The sequence below is a fragment of the Cryptomeria japonica genome, chromosome 4 (assembly GCF_030272615.1).
Source record: "Cryptomeria japonica chromosome 4, Sugi_1.0, whole genome shotgun sequence".
Lineage (NCBI taxonomy): Eukaryota > Viridiplantae > Streptophyta > Pinopsida > Cupressales > Cupressaceae > Cryptomeria > Cryptomeria japonica.
Window position 1 is genome coordinate 2,978,988 of NC_081408.1, and position 23,715 is coordinate 3,002,702.

The 23,715-nt window shown below is 35.9% G+C and overlaps 1 protein-coding gene across 3 annotated transcripts in view; it reads right to left on the reverse strand.

Annotated features, from left to right (window-relative positions):
- Positions 1-20,983, reverse strand: part of LOC131064539 (uncharacterized) — a 96,223-nt gene extending 75,240 nt beyond the window's left edge. The window contains exons 1-2 of one of the 3 annotated variants that reach the window (XM_057998691.2): positions 20,533-20,983; positions 7,492-7,551 (exon numbers count right to left, since the gene is read on the reverse strand). In XM_057998691.2, the coding sequence (XP_057854674.1) occupies positions 7,492-7,551; positions 20,533-20,721 (249 nt within the window). In that variant the 5' untranslated portion in view covers positions 20,722-20,983. The remainder of the gene's footprint in view (positions 1-7,491; positions 7,552-20,532) is intronic. The other 2 variants (XM_057998689.2, XM_057998690.2) reach the window with 2 other exon arrangements.
- Positions 20,984-23,715: the final 2,732 nt, after the last annotated feature.

Below are 23,715 nucleotides of genomic sequence, written 5' to 3' on the forward strand. Positions count from 1 at the left end.
GCCTTGAGGGTAAATTGAAGATTAATGTGATCAAGAATTCATGCAATGGACTCAAAAGTGCTCCCGTCCCTCACTGAAGGACCACAGCGCTTTTTATGAAAACAACTAACTCCCTCCGAGATTATGCTAAGGCAAAGTTGTATGAGATGGTAAAGGTCTTCTAAAGCATAGTGAACAAAGATTTGACTTCAAAATTTGAGAATCCTGTGCTAAAATGCAAAAAGTGCTCCTCTCCCTCACTGAAGGACCAGGGCGAAAATCTTGGGAGAACCTATTTTGCCTTGCAAGAACGAGTTAAGAGTGCATGGAATGGATAAGAGAGATCATTACTTACCCCACAATGAGAGTTGGCAATTAAAAGCTGAAGGATTGAAGACAAAAGTGAAAAAGTGCTCCTGTCCCTCTCCAAGGGACCAGGGCGAAAATGTCCTAAGGCACGTTCCTTCTAGAGATCAAGTAAATTAAACTCAAGATGCCTATTGAAAATGCCATTTTAAAATGCCTAGATGAAGTTTTGAACGTGAAAAGTGAGGAATGCAAGGCAAAAAATGCAAAAGTGCTCCTGTCCCTCTCCAAGGGACCAGAGCGAAGTTATTGGCATTCACTATTTTCTACCATATTTTGGATGTTAACATCTTCCAAATCGCATTAGAAGCTAAATTTGCCAACTTCAAAATATTTGAAAAAATTAATTAAATTGGCATTTAATAAAAGACGCATTGGCATTTAATAAATTAATTTTGAGCCTTTAGAAAATCGATTTTTTTTTTATTTGGGGCATTTAAAATTAATTTTTATTAAATTAAAATTAAAAAATGGAGCGCTTGAGGTATCGTTTTTTTAATATTTTATCAAGTCGGCCTCTTCTTTTTTTAATTTTATTTATTTTTAGGCTTATTTGCTAGGTCGGCCTCATGGTTGAAGAAGGTGAGCGCTCTATAAGAGAGGAGTGTTGTGGACAAATGCAAATCATTCATTCATTGTTTTAAAATGCGAATTGGAGGAGCAAATTGGAGAGGCGAATTTCTTGCTAGATTAGAGGATAATTTCCAGATTTTTGAAGGCATTTGAAGGCGAATTTCCAGATTTTGAAGAAGCTAGTGGAAGGTGGAGCTCTTTTGAAGGCTAGAGGAGGCGTAATTCATCCAAGGGAGGACTATAATCTAAGCTTGTCCATCAAAATCCGGTTTTCTTTCATCTTTTGCCAAGGTTTTGTAAGTTAAGCAATCAAAGAGGAGGTATGAAGAATCATTTTTGAAGTTCTTATTCAAGACTTATTGTGATCCCATTGCAATTTTGTAAAATCTAAGTCTTGAAAATCCAATTTCCATTCATGATTAATTTGAAAATGTATAGTTCTTGATTTATCATAACTTTTTTTCAAATTAATATCTTAAGTTTTACCTTTGAAAGGTCTTAAATTTCATGCTTTGATGTTTGATGCTCAAAAGACTAACTTTAATATTTTGTGTAGGCATCAAATGGAGATCCCGGAGTTGGAAAATCAAGCCAGATCAAGGACGATCAAGCAAGGACAAGGGCGACCTCATCCAGTCTAGCATCGACAAGGACGACCTTCTTTGATCCAGCATCATCAGGATAAGGGCGACCTCCTCCAGTCTAGCATCGGCAAGGACGGCCTTCTTTGGACTAACGTCATCAAGGGCGACTTCTCCAATCCAACATTCCAAGGCGAGGTACATCAATCATCCTGCACATCGAAGACGAAAGAAGTTAGAGCAAGGGTTCGTTGAAGAAGCAGATACTTCCAGATGAATTAATTAAAGCTAGCTTCTCAACAACATCAAGTTGAATATCTACCAAGTTACAAGTGTCGGACGAGGTGGCATCCTAGTCATCGCTCATCCAATCAGTGTGGTCCACCTCAGCATGTCCAGATTCAATGTACCTAACTCATGGAAGGTGGCACAAACTTCGATGTACCTACCCCAGCTATCCATTGGTCGATTTTTCCAGAGAGGACATGTGTCCAAGCAATACAATTTTATCATTGGTCAAGCATTAAATGTTATGTAATGGTTGTAACAAACCCTAATTAGGGTTTTCATTGTTGAATCTTGGCCATTGATCTCAAATCGATCTAAGCCATCGAATTGTATTCAGGGCACTATATAAGCCCTGGCATTTCATTTTGTAAAGGCATATAGAAAAAGTTGGAAGCAGTTAGAAAGGAGTTAGTGAATAGAGAGTAGTTAGCTAGTTGATAGAATAGCAATTAGAGTAGAGTAGATAGAGAAGGCAAAGGTTGTTGCCAAGATGTTGTTGTAAGAGACTTGTAAAACTTGATTGAAGAAATGGTGAAATTTATGGGTCGATTCGACAATTTGCATGGTCTTTATACTTCTCATATTTGATTTCATGTTATTAGATGAGTGGAAGAAATGTGCTTGATTGATGGTGAAATTCGCATATCCATACTACTAGCAGTTTGTTGATTGCAGACTTGCCTTGTGTAGTCAACTGGAATCATTCAGCTTAAGCTTAACTTCAATTGTCGCTTCTTCATTGATATGCATCAGCTTGATGGTGTTTATGCCTGCAATGATGATTTGAACATCATAAAGCTTTCCTTCGAAGATCGCACTAGCCTTGTGGAGATGGTCCTGCGATGTCAAAACAAGACCTAGTTAGAATTTCATCAAAGATCATTCATTGCTCCTACATTCTTAGTATTAGGATTAGATCCTTTCCTCGCCCTCGTCTTTTTTTCCTTTTTTTTTCAAATCTAAGCCAGTAAAATCCTGTGTTCCAGCAGTATTCAAAGCAAATCAAAAGTTCAGTCATCAAGTGTAAGTCCTCTTGTGATTCCAGCAAATCACATCATACCACAAAGAGCTTATCCACACGTAGAGATCCTACAACGAAGAACCTTGGAGTCATCCTGATTGATCCTTTCTCGCGATATCTTCAGCATTCAGAGACTTTATTCAAGAGAGGATAAGGTACCCTTGGGTATTTTATTCTGTGTTTGATAGTGTACAAAATACACGTCAACACCACCATGATGTCAAATTGCAAAGGTAATCAAAAAAGCCGCCACCTATCAAATATTGCAAAGGTGTTGCCAAAATACACCCAAGAGGAAAAGTTGTAAAGCTCCTCCAAATTGCCGCCTCAACCCTGAGATGCAATGGTCTTTCAAAAAGCCACCTAAGGTGACAAGTTGCAAATCTCCCAAAATACACCCAAGAGGAAAAGTTGTAAAGCTCCTCCAAATTGTCGCCTAAACCCTGAGATGCAATGGTCTTTCAAAAAGCCACCTAAGGTGACAAGTTGCAAATCCCCCTTGAAATGCCGCCTCAATGCTAGGATGCAAAGGTCCCTCAAATTTCTGCCAAGAGGTTATGTTGCAAAGGTGCTCTAAAAAGATGCCATGATGAAGGAGATGCAAAGGTCTACTCAAATGTTACAAAGGTGCTCAAAAAATCCACCAAGTATGATTGACTTGCAAAGGTCATCCAGAAATCCGCCTTGAAGAAATCTCACAAAGGTTATTCAAAATTCCGCCCAAGGTGAAAACTTGCAATGCTCCTTCAAAATGCCGCCTTCATCAAAAGTTGCAATGGTCATCCCAAATGCCACCTAGGTAATGATTTGCAAAGGTGTCCCTAAAAGCCCCACCTGGGTGGATGAATTGCAAAGATAGATGATTTGACCTATCCATGTTATGGTTTGCAAAGGAAGACAAAATGGCCGATCACACCATGAGGTGCAAAGGTGGCTTATAAAACCGATCACATCAAAGGTGCCAAAGGTCCCTAAAATCCCACCAAGGCTAGTACAGAGCTAAGTGAATTTACCATACATTGCATTAGACCTCACAAACGTAAAATCAGATCTAAAGCATAACGATAGACCTCAAAGGGTGGAAAGAGATCTCCAAACATGTGACTCGGACCTCGAAGCACTTCAAAATCAGATATGGAAATGAAAGATAGAATCACCATCTCACCATCGTTTTGAGGATATACCAAATTGTAGGTTTGTGAAATCTATCTATATGTGTTTAATACCATCTTTGTTTATTTTGCAGGTGACAAAGGATGAAGATACGAACTGCAAACAACATCAAGAACAATTCAAAAGTATGGAAGAAGATTCAAGACATTGCAAAGATGAAAAGACTTCAAACCTACCAATCATCGCATCGCGAGGAAGTTAGGACATTGGAACATAACTTACATTGTGAAGGAAAGTTTTACAATCTTGAATTCCCTTTGGGAATCCAAGAATCAAAGTCAATACATTGAGGAATTAACCCCAACCAGGTGCACCATTCATCAAGTGTATCATGAACAAGGGAGGATCAATCAAGGTCATCACACAATCTATATCAAACATAATCAAGGAAACGGATAGTTTCATAAGAGTTAATCAAAGTTTGTTAGATCATGATGATGCTTCTCATCATCATCGCATTGAGCAAACTGGATAATGTTGAGTATCAAGAAATACTACTCAATACTCTTTCATGATGACGAACCAAGTCTACAAGCAGGATGAGATGGCGTCCTAGCCATCATCTCAGACACTACCTCACCAATCAAGGAGTTCCACCTCAAAATGACCGGATTCAATGAACCAAGCTCATCCATGGGGGCACAAACTCCAATGTACCTACCCCCACTAATTATTGGTCGAATATTCCAAAGAAGACAAGTGTACAAATGTTGTAATTATTTCATTGGCCATAATTGAGTTTGTTGTAACAAACCCTAACTAGCATTTTCATCTTGTAATCTTGGCCATCGATCTCAAATCGATCTAATCCTTTGAATTGTATTGAGAGCATTATAAAAGGCTCAAATCTCTTAGTTGTAAGGAGTTAGTAGCATAGAAATAGCGAATAGTTGATAGAAGTTATATAGTAAGCAATTAGAGCAAATTAGGAGAAGAAAAAATTGTTGCTAAGGCTTGTAAATGGAAGTAATTTTTTCATTGAAGTTATGGTAAAATGTGTTATTTCAACAAGTCCCATGGTTTCTACTTCTCATTTGTTTCATGTAGATTAGATTGAATGGAGGAATTTGTTGAATGTATTTGTATGGAATCCATTTAGTCCATACCGCTAGCCTCTTGCTAATTGCAAGTGTGCCTTGCGTGGTCAACTGGAATTATATGAACTTAACTTCAATTGTTATACGTCCATTGCTTATGCATTAGCTTGAATGGTAATCAATGTTTGATAATAATGATTTGAACATCTTTAAATGATACCTTAGATGATTGCATTGAGCTTGTGTCAAATTGTTCAGTTTGATGGCGAGACCTTGCTCAGTAGGATTCCATCGAATCATTCACCCTTTTCTTGCATTCTTAGTCTTAGGATAGAATTCCTTAGCCCTTTCTCTGTTGTCCTTTTTTTCAATTCAAGCTAGTTTAGAATAAAAGGCATAACAAGATTGCAACATTAGATGATCAAGTTCCAGCAATTCAAGCGTTCAACAATTCAATAAGGCCCCTTGATGAAACAACAATCACAACGACCAACTATGCTTATCCACAAGTTGAGACCCAACATTAGGAACCTTGGAGTTGTCTCAATTGATCGCAAAGCATAGCATTTGAGAGACTTTGTTCAAGAGCGGATAAGATACCTTGGTATTTTATTTTGTGTTCGATTGTGCCTAAAAAACACATGAACATGTCCACCTTGTGATTCTAACAAAATCATATCACAATCATTAAGTCTATCCAAGAGCACGTCAAGACCAGACATTCGGAACCTTGGAGTCACCTCCCATGATCACGAAGCTTAGCATAACAGGAGATTTTGTTCAAGAGATGATTGAATACTTAGCATTTTATTTTGTGTTGCATAGTGCATAAAAAACACATCAACAAGTAGCTCAAGAAAGCAACCAAGTAACTCAACATTTCATTCCAATTCTAAGTTTAGAAGCCTTGACAAATATCCTTTGACATTGATGACAAAATGTTCAACAAGTTTTAAGTTTGGTCTTTCATGCAGAATAATTATTCCCACATAGTAGCTGAGAATCTGGAAGTAAAAAATCTTGGATAACTTCCTGCCATTTTTGTTAGCTAAATAAAAATGTTATTTTGTCCTATAGCCCACCAAAGCTTCAGATAAATTGTGCAAACCCTGCGAGCATCAAATCTGCTAGAAAATAATGACTACAACCAATACTTGTTCAATACATTGGAGCTGCAACAAAGCCGTTTTGATCACAGACCCATAGGTGATTGATTGTGACCAAGGATTGGGTTTGGCAAATGGGGGGCCCTACCAATCGAACTCAATCACAACCTCATGGCCTTCAAACAGATTACGCCCGTGTCTTCATCAGGGTGTGGAGAGGTCATATAGACCTGATTTGAATGCAAAGGCTGCCTTGGCCAAAGAAGCCACCACCGCCAATTGCCAGGGAAAAATTAGCAAACTGCCACAAACATCAAAACATAAGCTTATATCATGATCATCCTAAGCGCGGGCCAAAGGGAAATAGTCTGGATCTATGAAATTTACGGCCTGTGAAAATAATGGATCACCAAGCCCACCAGGGATGTGATGTGCTCAGCCAATGAGCACACCAGTTCTCCATGGAAACAATACAATAATCCTCTGTGGCAATGAACTCCATTGAACAGGAAGGTTAGCATAGCCTCGATCAATACGGCCTTCACACAATACACCCATGGACAAAGAGCATGGGCTGGCGATTAATGTCGATCCAATACAATAACACTCTCAACCAGATCTCAGGTGCCCACTAACCGAATGGATCTCTGCTCTGATACCATATCAGAATTTATTACTTGACTGTTTGTGAATTGCATAATGAATAGTTTATATAGCTATAAAGTAGCTATAAATGAGGAACTTACGGGTTCCATATAAAACTAATAAATAACAAATATTATCTAACATAAAAAAACAACCTAAACAAATTACTAACAAACTATAAACAAACAAACCATACGGTGATAATGATGGAATATCCAACAACCACTTGATGGTGAATACTTTTTTCCATAAAAGACATGTTTCTCACATTCCCAAACATGATTTAAAGAAAGATTAAAATCTAGGCCTTATATTCACTTAGCTAATGAAATGCATATGTGGGATGCTACATTATTGTATTTTTTGAGGTATTGATTTCCATCTTCTGCAAACCTCATTCTGTTATTATTTTCACTTTCAAAAAGTCTATTCAACATAAAATACAATCCTTTTTTTCACATGATAGTAAAGACTCGAGATATTAAAAATATATAGCCATCATGAAATTTAAACTTATGGGGTAATGTAACCACAAGAATATAGACTAACAAAGAATGCATTGATTGCTTTTTATAGACACAACAGTTCTAAACCAAAAACACAGAAGGATGTCTCTTAAATTATCATGCAAGATATCTTATCAAAAAATGATTTGGGCATAAAGGTAACCAAACCAAAAGCGAAGAAGAGTGTCTCTTAGATTATCATCCAAAATATCTTACCAAAACATGATTGAGGCACAAAGGTGTCAGGCCTTGTCGAACAAACCAATTATTTTTCACCTGCAAAAATAGATAAGTCAAATAGAAAACAAAACACTTGCTCTAGAACTCTGGACTTTTAGGTAAATATAGAACACAGTCTGCATACAATTTGAAGTAACAAAACCAAACAGATGCACCCTTTACCCACATTACCAAAGGTTATAGTTCTACTATTTTAGAAACAAACATACTATAATCACTTAACTCCATATGGCATATAGCTCACAAAGGCAAGACCTAAGGGTGAAGGGATTTTTAGGTAAATATAGAACACAGCCTGCATACAATTTTAAGTAACAAAACCAAACAGATGCACCCTTTACCCACATTACCAAAGGTTATAGTTCTACTATTTTAGAAACAAACATACTATAATCACTTAACTCCATATGGCATATAGCTCACAAAGGCAAGACCTAAGGATGAAGGGTCATTCCTCCACCTCCCATGAAAGGATGCTTACAAAAACAGAGCTTCTACTCATTAAAATGGTCAAAAGCATTTAACAATCAACAGCACAATGAAGAACCACTCAGTGTGTAGCTCTGCAACTTTTGAATAAAGGTAGAGCTAAAGCTTAATAAATGTAAAGTTCCTTTCCAGAATTTTTGTAAATAATAGATTCACAATACCAGCAACACATTCACTGAGTAACGTAAACACAAAAACCCTCTCTAGATTTCTAGTTTCGGATTTGAAAGATAATCCCTAGCTAGATTGGTTGTGATTTCATTCAGGAATCACCATCAAGCTTCAAGCAAAGTTTTCAGTTTTTGTATTTCATGATAGAGGTATTTGATGTCTTCTAATAGCAAGTATTTTAGGGAGTATTTATCTAATATTTGTAGAGTTATTGGAAGATATTGTGGGCGACTGAAGAGGTGCTTAATTGTTTGGCCATACCATCTTTTTGGACACCATTGGTGGGTAAATCTGCTAAGTTGCTTTCTGACTTTGTTAAAAGTTTTAGATATTCCATTATTAAACCTCTTGCAGACCATACAAAATCCATGAGAAAGGTTTGGTATTAGCTGTGCCATACTAATACCTCTGTTGATCAAACTCCTGTTGTATTGGCATGGAAAACAAGGATAGATTTGCTGCCTTTTAAATGCATTTAATTCAGTCATTGTTGGTACTTTGAACATAGCTTTCATCTACAACCTGTTTCATATTGAACAAAAGATTTACTGTGAAGTTATGAGGGTTGGTAGCTTGCTGTCCTTGGTTATCAGTGACCAATGTTGTTGCTCTGATCTGAGCGTGAGGTTTTGGAATGAAATGCCCCCTATTTCATGGCCTTGGAGTGTACTTTGGTGGCAATGAGTAATCATATGGCTGATGCTTGATGTTTGGGAGTGGGTTTGGCTGATTGGAAGGCATTAGAATGAATTTCATGGGCAGTTAGACCTGCAACAGCTAAATTCTATGGTATATCAGACCTGCATTAAAGAGGGCAGCTTTGCAAAATGAGTTCCAGACTTGCCACTAATTATTCCAGCAACTAATTGCAAGGTATATCACTGTTTGTCTCAGGTTGAGTAGGTAGTTTTGGGCATTGCTTGAGGTGTTTCAGTAGTGTTCTATCACATATTAGCATTTGTTGTTAGATATTTTGTCATTGATGTTAAGTGGTGTTTGTCAAGCTTATGTCATTCAAGCTAGAGGATTACTCAAAGTAATATTGGACTGAGTTTGAAGTGTTTTTCGAGCTACTGTTTATTCATTAAATTTTCTCAATTTTAGTTGAGCTCCTTGAGCTGCTTGACGTGTTTGAGTTGCTTGACGTGCTTGAGCTGCTTGAGTTGCTTGAGGTGTTTGAGCTGCTTGACGTGCTTGAACTGCTTGAGGTGCTTGACCTGCTTCAGCTGTTTGGTTGTCAGCTTCACCTACTTGTTACCTTACTTGTCAACATCTCAACTACTGAGTTAGAATTCTTGCCATGTCACTTTTGAATGGTCAAAGGAGCCTTGATTTGTATGTTTTTATTAATGATGGCTTAATTAATTCAGAATATGGAGTGATGCATGTGGTGGCTTATTTTAAGTGGACTTGATGGCATTATCAAACACTCTACTGCCCACTCCACTTGGTTATGGCAGATCAGCCTCTCCATCCTCTTCAATGAAACAACTCTAAGTCCACCATTGGACATTCCTCTCAATACCACCTTTTTCCCATCCGACATGAATTTCAGCTCCATGGTTTGCAGATTTAATGTGATCTCACCAAGAGATCTCAAGGACTGCATCATCAGTCCCTCCAATGCTAACCACAAAGATGTCATCACTAATTTCATGATTTCCCAACTGCAAAGACATGTTGGAAATCATTCAGTTGCATGATATAGTGGAGCCATCAGCTACCATGACCTTGAAGCCTTCTACTTCCTCAGCCACTAACCCCTTCTTCGCAGCAATCCTCTCATCAATGAAATTGTGAGTCGCTCCTGTGTCAATGAGAGCAATGACACGATGTTTTTCTATCACTCCCCAAACTTTAAAAGACTCATTTTTGTGAATGCTCAAGAGTTGAGCAACAACTCCTCTATCTTTTGGCTCACTTCCAAGCCCTTCTAGAGCCTCCTCATACTCATTGTCCTCATTTTCAGTCTGCTGTTCTGAAATTTCAGAATCTGATTCATCAGCTAAATAGGACTCCATTTGATGTGGATTGCCCTTCCTATGACATTTATGTCCTGGGGCCCAAGGTTCTCTATAAGAATAGCAAAGATTCTTCCTCCGAAACTCTTGGCGGAGCGCATCATCCATCCGAGAAGGAAACTTCTTAGGCCGATTAGAAAATTTCTTCTTATCTTTACGAAATGAGAAAGGCTTTGACTAAAATTTGAACTTAGGGGCAGCCAACTCCATGCTCCTAGCCTTCTTAATAGCTTCAGCCAAGGTGGGCAGGTCAAAGGCTTTTACCCATCCTTTCAATGGTTCTTCAAGGCCATCAGTGAATAGGACCACTAATCTCTTCTCAGAAATACTACTAACCATAACTGAAAGACTTTGAAACTCAGTTATGAAAGTATCCAAAGAGCCTTGTTGTTTGAGTTGTGCAAGCTCTCTAAACTTCACCTCCGAATCCTTGGTATCAACTTTCAATCAACTTGTTCGTGAATTCCACATAGGTATTGATCAAGTTACGGCCAAGGGCAACCAACCCATGGTACCACCACTCGCAAGCAGCTCCATCCAAGTGTAAGGTGGCGAACTTGATGGCCTCTTCTTCGAGAATAGGCCTCAAGGACAAATAATTGTCCAACTTTTGCACCACGCTCTAGCTATGTTGTTATTGCTTCCATCAGAATGCGCTAAAGTAACCTTCCCAAGAGCTTGTTGATAATCACTTGGAGCGGAGTATCGATTATCATATCTTCCTTCCCTCCTCTTCTTCTGACTAATGTACTGGTCAAGAGACAAGACATTTCGGATCTATTGGGGAAATGATGCATACTCCACAAAACTAGCCCGGATCTCATCAGTCACAGGGACTTCTACTTCAAGAGGTGGTGTTTCCCTTGGAAGGAAAACTGGTTGCAAAGGCCTTGTCACTAATCCAACAGGCATTCCACCATTGTTTCTACTATTGTTGCTACCATTCCCATTACCACCAGAGTTGTTGGAAGTGTTGGCATTATGTCCATTAGTATTTTGATTATGGTCTTGACTATGCCCTCCTCCAGCATTTTGTCTAAAAGTGGCTATCATCTAGGACATCATGTCCATCATAGTATCAAATTTTTTCTCCATTTTCTCCACAGCCACAATTGCATTATTCTGACCGAATATTCTCTCTCCCATTGAATCCACAGAATCTACTGAATCAACCTCCTTATCTCAGTTTCTCAAAACCTCTGAAAAAGTTTCCTCTACTAGCACTGATGGTATCTGGTACTGCTACCTTCTTTGTTCCTAGTTGTAATATCTGATATCGCTGTCACTCATGGAATCCTTCTTTCACACAGGTTGGCAGGAAGAGTGGCTCTGATACCACTATAATATCCCCAACAATTTTTTTTTTTATTTTCAGTTGTTTTACACACAAGCAATCACTCGTTAGGGTTAGAATAAGAAACCCAAATCCAACAAGAAGGGACCCTACACCTTTTGTTCACCGAGAACCCAAACTGGGAGGGTGAGAGCATACGGTGGCAGGGGATCGTTAGATACAACTTCAATGAATACTTATTACAACAACGGGCGGCAAGCCAGCCCCTTCCGCTTATACAGCGGGTATTGAAGAAAACTAAGATCACTTGGCAGTAAACCAGCCAAGGAAAATACAAACAACTGAAATGAGCAATCACTCGACCGCTTATGCAGCGGGAGGACTAAAATAAAGATTACTATCAACTCCACCGCTTATTCAGTGGGAGGACATTATTACAAACAAAGATAGGCGGCATGGCCAACCTCTTCCATTTATGCAGTGGGAATTACAGATAAAATGCAATAAGAATGATTGATTAGTACTACTGAAAGTCTGAAACAATCTTACAAAATAGAGATATGAAATTAAATAAGATGCTTAATGCTGATCTCAAGCAATCCACTATCAAAATCACACAACATTAAAACACTACTTGCTGTTCAGAATCTGAAAGTCAATAACACGCAGAACCAACCACATCCGACAACACCAAAAAGCTCACAACTACTCAAATCAACACGGAATCACACCAAATCAAGTGCAAATGAACTATATGGCTTAGATGAACAATTTAGAACCTCAAACCTGCAACTTTGGAGTCTGAAATCCAAGGCATGCATCCCAAGGCAGCAAGGAAAGGGGCAGCCCAGCAGAAAAACTCAACCAGCAAGGAAAAATTCATCTCAACACATTAGTTTCTGCCCTTTGGAGGACTTCATCACCCATAGGATGGTAAATTTTTGGGCCAACACCCACAACAAGACGATCAACAGGCAGGGAGATATGAGCAAAAGATTGCTTCAGCCACCATACGTTCAGCATACTCAAAAAACATGAAATACAACAGCAAACTCCATCATGAAAAAGCTCAATCTATCTTGCTGAGTGGGAAATAGCCTCTCCACAGCTAGGTGCTATCTCTCAAACACGAAACCAACATAAGCTAGGAAGCACACAACTTCGAAGCACACTTTTGGCAGCACTTCGTTATATGATTGTTCAAAGATACCAAATGAGAGACCAAGCTCTCATATTTATAGATTCTAAGACCCCAAATTCACCTCCAAATGACGTCCAAATTACAACTGCATTTGCATTTCATTTCCCACTCCCTCATATGTTTGGCGTCCAACTCCTAGGCAAAAGTTTGAACTTTTCCTTGGTGTAAGACTTACAACTTAAAAACATAATAAACTTCATGAAAATGCCTCCTTTTCTCACGCCAATGACTTAGGAAAAATATAATATTTTTAAGTGCAAAGTTTTTTTCCATAAGTCGTCCAAAACACATTAAATATTAACTTTAGCATAAAGTAATAATATTTAATAAATCACTGAAAATCAAATACTGATTATGCCAAATTGAACTGATGGATTGAAGTGCTCAAAACCATCAAACTGAGCTAGATCAGAACTCACAATTGAACTGCTATAAATAGAACTACCTAAAATGACACTTACTAAAAATAGTAATTCCTGAAAACAACTCCAAAAAGACTGTTCTTCGAACCCTGTACCTCAGCTTGAGAAACCTAGAAAAACCCAGTAATCATGACAACTAACACTTACTAAAAATAGTAAGTTCTGCAAACTTCCCTGAACTAGTTGCATGCCATACCACTGTGAAGCTTGCAGAAAACCCAGAAGGAAACTTTGATTCATTCTGCCAAACTCCAACTGCTTCCCATTCAAAATCCTCCCGAAAGATGGAAACCCTAATTGTGCCAAAAATAGCCTACATGAATAGGCTATTCATCACCAAGAGTGATCACTGGCTGGAAAGGGACATTACAAACTCTAATACCACTATAAGAACCCTCATTGTTTCTATCAAATTTCTATTGTTCCCTTTTTTACAACTTGTCAAACAGTTCACATATTGTGAGAATGTAAATGTTTGTGGCAAGCTTTATGTATTATATACCATGAATGTAATCATTGTAATGCAATCTTTCCATTATGAAATCAAACAAAGACAGAGATTTTCATCAAAAAGATAACAAATCATTCTATTACATTAGTACTCGGAACAACATAGATTTTACAATAATGATAATTATTAATTCTTACCTGTATACAATGCCCAAGAATGAGAACTTCTATAGAAAACTCTACACAAGAACACTCTTCACACCTACTGACTATAACCTACCCAATACTCAGCCCAATTCTGAAGGTGTAGAAACTCATAATTTGCCCATAGCTTGGCGAAACCAAACCTCAATCTGTTCCAGTTATTATTCCAATCAAGAAAGAGAACTCCAACACACCCTGTCACTTATGTGATCCTTCTGAATTGTAAACAGTTAACATAACATTGGAAACTAATGCCAAGAAAATGAGGGTCCACACCAAGATAGTGAGAGAATATGTATCGCTGCTGCTCACAACCACATGCCTCCACACACAGGATCAACTGAACAGAAACCACTGTATAAGTCCCTACTTATTATCAATGCCAAACTTCTATTACAAATTGCAGAACCTTATAATTGAAGCCTTCTTCAATTCGGACAGCAGATATATGAGCTAACTCTCAAATATGGAAGTCATGGATAAAGATCCGACCTTGTTCCAGTAGCTTGAAATAGCAGAATTAGATTGATGATCCAAAGTTCATACAAGATATGCTTCAGGCCTAGCGTTGAAAGTGCTAACAATCATATACAGCCACACTGCCACAATATTCAAAAACTTCCAACAATGAGACCAACTGGAAAACCACACCTTGACACCAATAAGTCCGACCAACAAGACAGTCTTCACGCCATGGGGAATACTACCCAAGCCATAAACTGGTTTGCATACCCAACGGATTGTTTGCACTAGATTCAATTGTCACCTTCCATGGAAAAGAACTCACCCCACTATCAATCTGTTAACAATATAATTCCTTCCTCCCAAGATATGTATTCACGCCATGAATTGCATCCTTCAGTAACCTCATGCCATCAAATTACAGCATTGCCAATGAAAGTGACTCACACCAGCTAATAGATCAACTCACACTCATAGAAGGTAAAAATTGAAGAACAATCTCATGATTTGGAAATTATAAGCAGCAAATACCTTTCTTTAGAAAGTATAAAAGAATACCCAGCTTGATAAAATAAACCTCCTTTTTATTTTATCAATTCATATAATGAATATGGCATTCTTTATTTTTCCATACGGCAAGATTAATCATTGCTATCTTTATTTTATAAGTATATTCCTCCAAATTAATAAAAAATCATTTCTTCATAGAAAACAGTATGAGTTCACCGGATGATTAAAAACAAATCAATAAATTCCCAACATTTGCAAATTTGTCTCAAAATGAGACTTCAGAAATTTGATTAAACTTCTTTGTAAAATCTTCTGTGAGATTCCTGGATGAAACCTCCAACCTTAACTGATTTTTTGTCCAATTCCAATCCTTGGGTTTCTTGACCCGAAAGCAAGAAGCTCTCAAAGTTCTTCAAAAAACAATAATTTACCAAGCATATTGGAATGAGCCTCTTGTTGCTCTTTTTATAGCCAATTGGAGAGACTCTTCAAATTCTTCTTTTAATTTCTTTCAAATTTTCCTCCTCTTTTAATTATAACTTTAGCCTGGGAAATAATAAAATGAACTCCTTATAGTTCTTTGTTGACATAAACCACTTTAATGACCTTATTAAATAATCAAAATAAGTCGCCATCAAATTTATATATTTTTTGACAATTTAAATTTTAATCATTTAATTAAATTCTAAGGTCCAAATAGAGGGGACATTAGATACCAACTCATTCCCATCACTTTTTGCAGAACTGCACTTTTGGACACTACATTTCACTGGGTTTGAATGCATTCTCAGTCTTCTCAAGTAGAGGTTTGATGAATACCATTGATGTATTACAATGCAAGGTATTTTGGGAGTGAATTCATGCTTCCATACATAGTTTTGAGCACTTCCAGCTATCCATCTGAAATTTCTCAAAACAGCAGCAAAGGATTCAATCAGACTTGTAGCAGCCTATTCCATAACCTTCAATCAAGGTAAATCTTAATTGTGTCTTGTTGGGTGTATCAGCATTTGAATAAGCCTTGTCATCTTAATCAGTACTTAACAAGTAGAGATATCACTTTAGTTTGCATGTTCATTTTATGCATTGTCAAAAATTAGGAAAAAAGTTGAGGATGGTTATTGCTTATTACAATCTTCAATGGGAGAGTGGCGTATTCTGCATAACTAGCCCTCACTTCTTTCGCCATAGGAACTTGGGTTTCTGGAAAAACTTGAACCTCCTCCCTATGTGGAAATGTAGGTTGGAGAGGTCTAGCAACAAACCCAAGAATTGATCCAATAGTGTGACCATTATTATAATGATAATTATTGGTGTTAGTAACTAGTTTCACCATTCTGAACAGGAGAAGCTTGAGGCACACTCTGATTCGTTTTAGCCAACATCTATGACATTGTGTCAAGCATAGCATCAAACTTTCTTTCTGCTTTGGCATTTGGACTATTTGGTGGGGTTGTTACCTTATCTTTTTCTGGCATGTTGCCCAGTGAACTTTCACTAACAGTAGCACGATTCTAACATACTCTTAGAACCTCTAAAAAAGTGTCTTCAACTGGGATTTGTGGTCTCTGATATATATCTTTTTTGCTCTCTATTATAATATCTGAGTTATCTATCAGTCATAGAGAGAGCTACAGCTACATAACAAGCTTAGAGGCACGGGCTGGCACCATCTTCAGCTCTAATACCACTGTAAAATACACCCCTAATTTTTTTTTTAAAGATTATCAACTGAAATTGATATGCAAATCAACTTCCTTTCCACTTTCTAATCACCCGATTCTTGAGATGGACAACGTGTGAGCATACTGTGTTCAGGATTAGAATTGAACTGAATGCAATAACTGAAAAAAAAAAGCACCAAGTGACAAGACAGCCAATACCATTTATTAAGTGGGGTGCATATGCAATACTAAAATAAGTAAACAGCCATTTATTCAATGGGAATTACAAGGGTACTTCCACATTTTAGTGAGAAAGTTTATACAATACTGAAATGTAAACAAGCTTCTTCCACTTATCCAGCGGTGAGCAGGAGGAGCACGTCCACTTATTTAGTGGGAAAGCTTAACACAATTAAACCACTTGTTCAGTGGGGTAAGTACATTAGCAAAAACAATTCTAGACACATTGAAGGTACTACCATCAAGTGCTTAGTAAGTGCATACAAATTAAAGCTTTCGACAGTATAACCATCCATAGCATTAGAAGGTTAGCACTTATGCATTGTAGATACCAAAATAAGACGATTAGTTGCAGATATAAAGTGTTGATGTAAAACTAAACTGCTGTACGACCCCAAATAGTGTCCAAAATCATGAACAAACCCACCCAGCTTGTAACAACAACAATATAGTTGCCGATAAGAGCATTCAAGATGAGGAAATGTTGGTACAGGTCTGATAATGTGCCAAAATGAACGATGTCAACACATACAGCAACAACCTAACACTCAATAAAATGAGACTTAGCAGCTTTAGAAGTTTGAGGTTGAGGTTTCAAGACCAATTCGAAAGGCTTTGCTACATTGACACATCCAAAATGCCGACAACTGACAAGCACAACATGAGGCCGAATATGAAAAAAACAAGGTGTGGACCAGGTCAAATAACGAAAGTATGACAACATACAAAATCACGAAACTCCAATAACATTTGAACTTAATCAAATTTGGATTTTTCAACTTGGATTGTGAGCTAAGGTGTGGACATGGGAGCATGAAAAATTTGTAAGTTCTAACATAGTGGATGGCATACCACATCAACACATTTCCTTCAATGATTTTAAATTCTGATGCTGCCTAATCTGTAGGAACCTGAATGTCAAGCTTCTAACTCTAATCAACAAACACACACACATGCACACAAGCACACTTACACACACACACACAGATGTGCATATGTATACTTAAACAAACTCTCCACATTACACACAACATCATATTCAACATATACAATGAAATTAGCATGATAAAAAGGAAAGAAACTCATGGAAACATGAAATAGTTACATAAACCATGAAAAATAAGATGAACTCACACTGTACAAATGGAAAAACCTTCAAATGGAAGAAAACAGGAAGCATGCATTTTCATGCCTCTTGCCACTATAAACACATCTGTATTGTGCAAGTGTTATATCACCCATGGGGTACATAGGAAATTTAAACACATCTATGTTGCTCCTTCACACCTGCTATGCATCCAAACTTGGGAATTCCTATCCATTCTCCAAGAAAATTCAATCCACAAGCATAACTAGAAGTTTGTTCCAAGAGCCAACCTTCAAACATTCATAAAACAAACTCATATAGTGTAATGGTCACCCGGAATGCCCAAAAACCATACCAATTGCTGCTAGGAATTTTATCAAACAGTTTGCATCCAACTCCTTATTTCTCCGTTTAATGTTTTAAATTCCTTTATGGCTCCGGAAATGAAATGTTGGTTTGTTTTACATGGAATTGAAATCACAGAATATGGACAAGAATGAAACTACAATAATATGCAAACTGAAAATTGAACTACTGCTGATAAGATGTTATTTTCAGATTTTAATAAAATCAAATACATGGCAGATTATCAACTCACTAATTATTCCAGCATTATTGACATAATACTCCAGCAATCATTTTCAATCTTTCTGCTACAGTGACATGAATAGTAACCCCGTGAATAGTAACCACGTGAATAGTACCCATGTGAATAGTAACCGCGTGAATAGTATTGCAGCAATATTAATTTGTCTTCAACAGGTCCAATATCTTCATAAAATCATCTCCTCAAAATGGCATAAGCATCGGACAAGTAGGGAAGAAGATATGAACAAACATTAAATCTACCTGTAGCTGGAAATGCACCCAATCTGCCTGATAATGAAGCTGATAGCAATGGATTCCAAAGGCCAAACCCCACGGAAATGACGTCTAGAATGTCACAAGAGAGGATAGACGTCCTCTAATGCCAAGAACGGATCTGCAACTCACACATACCAATTCTTCTCATATTCAACATATCTAATGAAGCCACAAACGCTTTCTTTTATTCTTTTTCCAAAGGTCCACTCAACTCTCATGGGCAATGTGGGATAAAAGACGAGCAATATAAAACATATATTAAAATATTCACTTATGTCTCCCTTGGGTACAGATCCCCATAAAATAAATATTAGAGTAACACTTTAATATTTTACAATTAAATTAAATGTTACTTTAATAAAACTTCAGGCATTAAAATGTATTAGCAATCGGACTCCGAATAATGCAAGTGATAGCTCGTCGGAAAGCTCTCACCGAGGAGTATCAAATCCAAACACCAAAACTGGCCTCCACTATGTCCTGCTGACTTACTAAAAATAGTAAGTATGCCTGAAACTGAGTAAATCAACTTCGTTTTGGCCCAAACTGGAAATGACTAGGCCAAAACACTCCAGGATCCCCTTAAACCCTTCGTTAGCCCTCGGGACCATGTAGAACAAGGCTAACGCACACACACTTGGTCAACTGCTAAAGTGGGGACATTACATATAGACACCTCTCAACCTCCCACAGCCAAGATGGCCAAAAGAAATCCATGTGAATTTTCCAACTTCAGAAACTTTTCAAATTCTAGCTTCTACCCAAAACAGATAGAGTTCAGCACTTTACCAATAAATAATTTGCCACTAGAGGCAAGTTGACCATTGGCAAATGCCAAATTCACTTCCTATGGAAGTAGTATACATGTCAAACTTGTTTTTCCAAGTACATCTAATGTCGCCAAATTGCATCACAATCCTTGAAGATGCTCTGAACCACCCCTTACACCTTCCCAACTACTTACGAACTGGTGTTCACAACATTTAAATCAATCTAGAAATGATTTTGTTCTCTCAGCCAAGTCCTATCTGGTGACACCCCAATTGTCCAGTGTACTTTGACCCAATTCAAGGACCATCTAGCGGACATGCAATGATATGCAAAGAAAACCCCAGAGATTTTACTTCTTGAGCTGATTTGTTTGCCTAGGCTTGTGATTTAATGAAAACAAGGTAGACTTTTAAGAACTTGAACCAAGTAGAATCATCCCACTCCAGTAAAGTGACCCATAAATCCAACGGATATGTAAGGTATGTTACACAATGTTTTATATACACGTCTTTAAAGACTTGGCCTTAGGTCTTTACAATTAATTCCCTATTAGGTTTTACTTTCAAATCTTTAGCTGGTCCCAATTAACTCCCTATTAAGTTTTACTTTCAAATCTTTAGCTGATCCCAATTAACCCAACACTGTCATAATTAACGAAAAGGAATGCCAGGGGATTTGTTTCCTATAGTCATGGGAGACTAGGAATATCGTTATTTTGAAATGAGCTATGGAAGTATATGAATAGGGGTGTGGCTAGGGTATGTTTAGGTATAGTCATAAGAAGATGTGACTATGTAGCCTGAAAAGGAGTTTCCCATCGGCTATGGGAAAAAATTCTGCCATGAGCCAAGTATGAATCCGGCCACATCAGTAAAACCACCAATTAGACATTTAGTGAGGTTGTTATGTGACAATTAATGGATACATTCAAAAGAAACCCATGGTCACAAATCTTTAAAACATAGAGCAGGAATTATTAACATAGCCTTAAAAGACTGGTCACAATCAAGACAAAGCTTTACTAAGCGAAAAAATGCAGAAATATGATCAAATTCCCATTGTTCTGTACGAATTTTTGCTTATTATATGATTTCATATGTCCAAATTAAAACAAAAACACGCAAAACTATATTGTCCGAAATAAGAAGGGCAGAGAATAACATCAACCTCTTCTGTATCGATTATAATTCGACCCAAATGCCGAGCAACCTTGATGATGAGATCTCTCCAGAACTGAAACCTAGCTTCCCAATCCGACCTTTGCCCACTGAATGCCTTAAACCTTGCACTTGTTATCACATCGTCATCCCAATCCGCTACTTGACTTTTTATAAATTCACCCACTGTGCTCTCCATTAATGCCAGTAAGGCTAAAAAAATTCAAACTCTGTTTTGTTAACAGTTTCATACCCAATAACTATAATTCACTCCGAGGCCCGTTTTTATTTAACTAGAGCAAATTCAGAGATGAATATATCGATCAGAGCACAAATTGATTGCAACATGGAATGCAAAGCTAATTGCGCTTCTCAAGTTTATAGAGGGAAAAATAATGGTTGAGTTAGCTAATTGTAAATTTGCAGTGATTCGTTTTCGTTTATTAAGGAGATGTGTGTGGCGAATAATTCTAAAAGCTTTCAGACCTTTCCCACTAGTATAGGTAGCATACCTATATTTTAGAAAATCTAAGTAATATACATAGATAGATATTAAGAAATATGTTGAAATATTTATAAATTAGTTTGAAGTGAAAAATGTAATGTGATAGAATGCATAAATTAATTTATAAATTAGTTTGAAGTGAAAAATGTATTTAGAGTTGGGAAATTTGAATCATTTACAAATAAAATATGAGATGCAAATAAATTTAATAATAGATGATTTTTTTTAATTGAATTTTGATATAAAAGAATGCATTTAATTAAATTTGAATTATTGATAATAGAATAAGATAAATGCAATATCATGCTCTTTAAAAATATGACAATGATATGTGTAAAATATTATGCAAATTAAAAATTAGCAAATAATTAACCATTTGTGCTTTGGTAATAACTCTCTATTTTCACTATCATCAAGAAGAACTCAAACTTTGATTGTCACATTGGACTTTACGAATAATTAAAATTAAAAACTTAGCAAGCAATCATTTTTCAAGTGGGTCTATGTAATAACTAATTTGTGATTGTCCTTTACGGAAATAAACTTCATATTGAGTTGATCAAATAGGTTGTGCTTTTTTATAGTCATTGTTGGCATAATAGTGACCTTTTAGATACATCCAACAAGGTAAAAGATCTTGAAGCTCATGGTATAGAGCAACAGACTAGTCACAAAAATATGTAATCTCAATTTGTATATTATAGAATTTTACATATAAGTTTTTTTTCACGTTGGATCCATGGAGAAAGTTAAAGTATAAAGTATAATTATCAAATAATATAAAACCTAAACTATAATTCAAGCCACACCATTGAGGATAAAAGTTCATATTGGAAATACATTTCTAACTTCTATACATCTAAGCTAAAAAAAATTGTTAATAAGAAAAACTCAAAAACTTAATATTTTTCATTGAAGTGGGCTATTTCACATAAAATTTGAAAGTGGTATCCATCTCAAATAGTCTCAAAATGAAATTGGAAAGACATGAGTATTATTATGTGTATCTAAATAAAATAAAAGTATAGTTAAAAAGCATTTCCTTGGATAGAACTTTGGCTTTTAAAACAAAAAATATATATTTAAAATTTAAAAAATCTACTGATAATAAATAAAAATAAATATGTTATTTTCCTGCTTTGAAAACATTTTTTTTTGCATTTATAGTTTATAAAATTTGATAATAATAAAGAAATACTTATTTTTTTGGCTTTCAAAACAAAACAAAAAAACTTTGCATTTAAAAATTATATAATATAATAATAATAAAGAAATTTTTTTTTTTTTTGCATTTATAATTTATAAAATCTGATAATAATAAATGAAATCCATTTTTTTCTTTGAAAACAAAAAAAAATTGCATTTAAAAATTATAAATTTGATAATAATAAAAGAAATGCCTTTTTTTTTTAAATGCATTTAAGAATTAAATTATAAAAAAATAGATGCCTTTTATTTTTGCATTTAAAACTTTTAAAACCTGATAATAATAAAGGAAAAAAATTTGCATCTAAAAACTATAAAATCTAATAATATTAAAGGAGATTAAATACCTTTATTTTAAATTGGGTGATGGAAAACTGCATGTCAAAATAAATGACTTTTGTTTTTATTTACGAAGGTTTTACATTCATTTATGAGTGTAATATGTCTCTTGGCGTAATTAAGATTATTTCCAATCAATCTACAAAATTAGAATTTTCATCTAAATTTCTCAATCTTTTCATAATCATGTGTATAACAACAAGACTTAATTAAAAGAATTTTGTCTAAGAAGATCGTTTTTGCAACTATACATAGACAAAGACTTGATTAAAGATTGTGATTAAATAATTCAGTCAATAAAATCTGTGAGATGCAACCTTAATTCAAAGGATAATATACAAGACAAATTAAAATCAAAAGAAATTTACCGAGATTTCTTGAGGAACCTCCGCCTGATATACTATAGCAACATAGAGGAATCAATGAGGTTCTATGCAATTAAACGAAAACATGTTTTGATTACCTTCTTTTAACAAAGATCATTACATGAAAATTAAATTTTAGTAATCTTTGGAAATGCAATTTTGAATGATAATTAAAAATCTGATAGAAATTGTCTTCTCAATATTCCTATCACTTTTCAAAAGGTGAATTCAGCTTGTTTTTATCAAACTTGTAACATTTAATTACAATAAAAAAAAGACAATAGTAGCATTTGTATAAATGCATTGGTGACAATTGGAGCCTCTCAAATGTTATCTCCCCTTGTCTCATTCCCACCCATAATTCATGAAAATAAAAGAAAATAATAAACAAAATAAATAAAGGATACTCTTCCTATGTTGTTAAATAGTGCTTAGAACCCCACTTTACCAATCAATTGCCAGTTTTTTTAAAAAGGAACTTCATAGAACAATGACCACTTTACCAATCAATCTCCGAGTTGTTTAAAAGGGAACTTCATAGAACAATGACCACCCCATGTGTTTCATAAAGTAATAAACCCTCATACTCTCTGAAAAAAATTTTGCAATGATCTAGTTAAATATAAATTTATCTTTTAAAGTTGAAAAAATTAGAAACTTGGAAACTACCCATTTTTCATCTATTCCTTTTTCTATTACTTTTTATGATTTATGTTATTAATATGTATCGTTTTATAATATTTATTATAAAAAAAATTATTAAATTAATTTTTTTTAT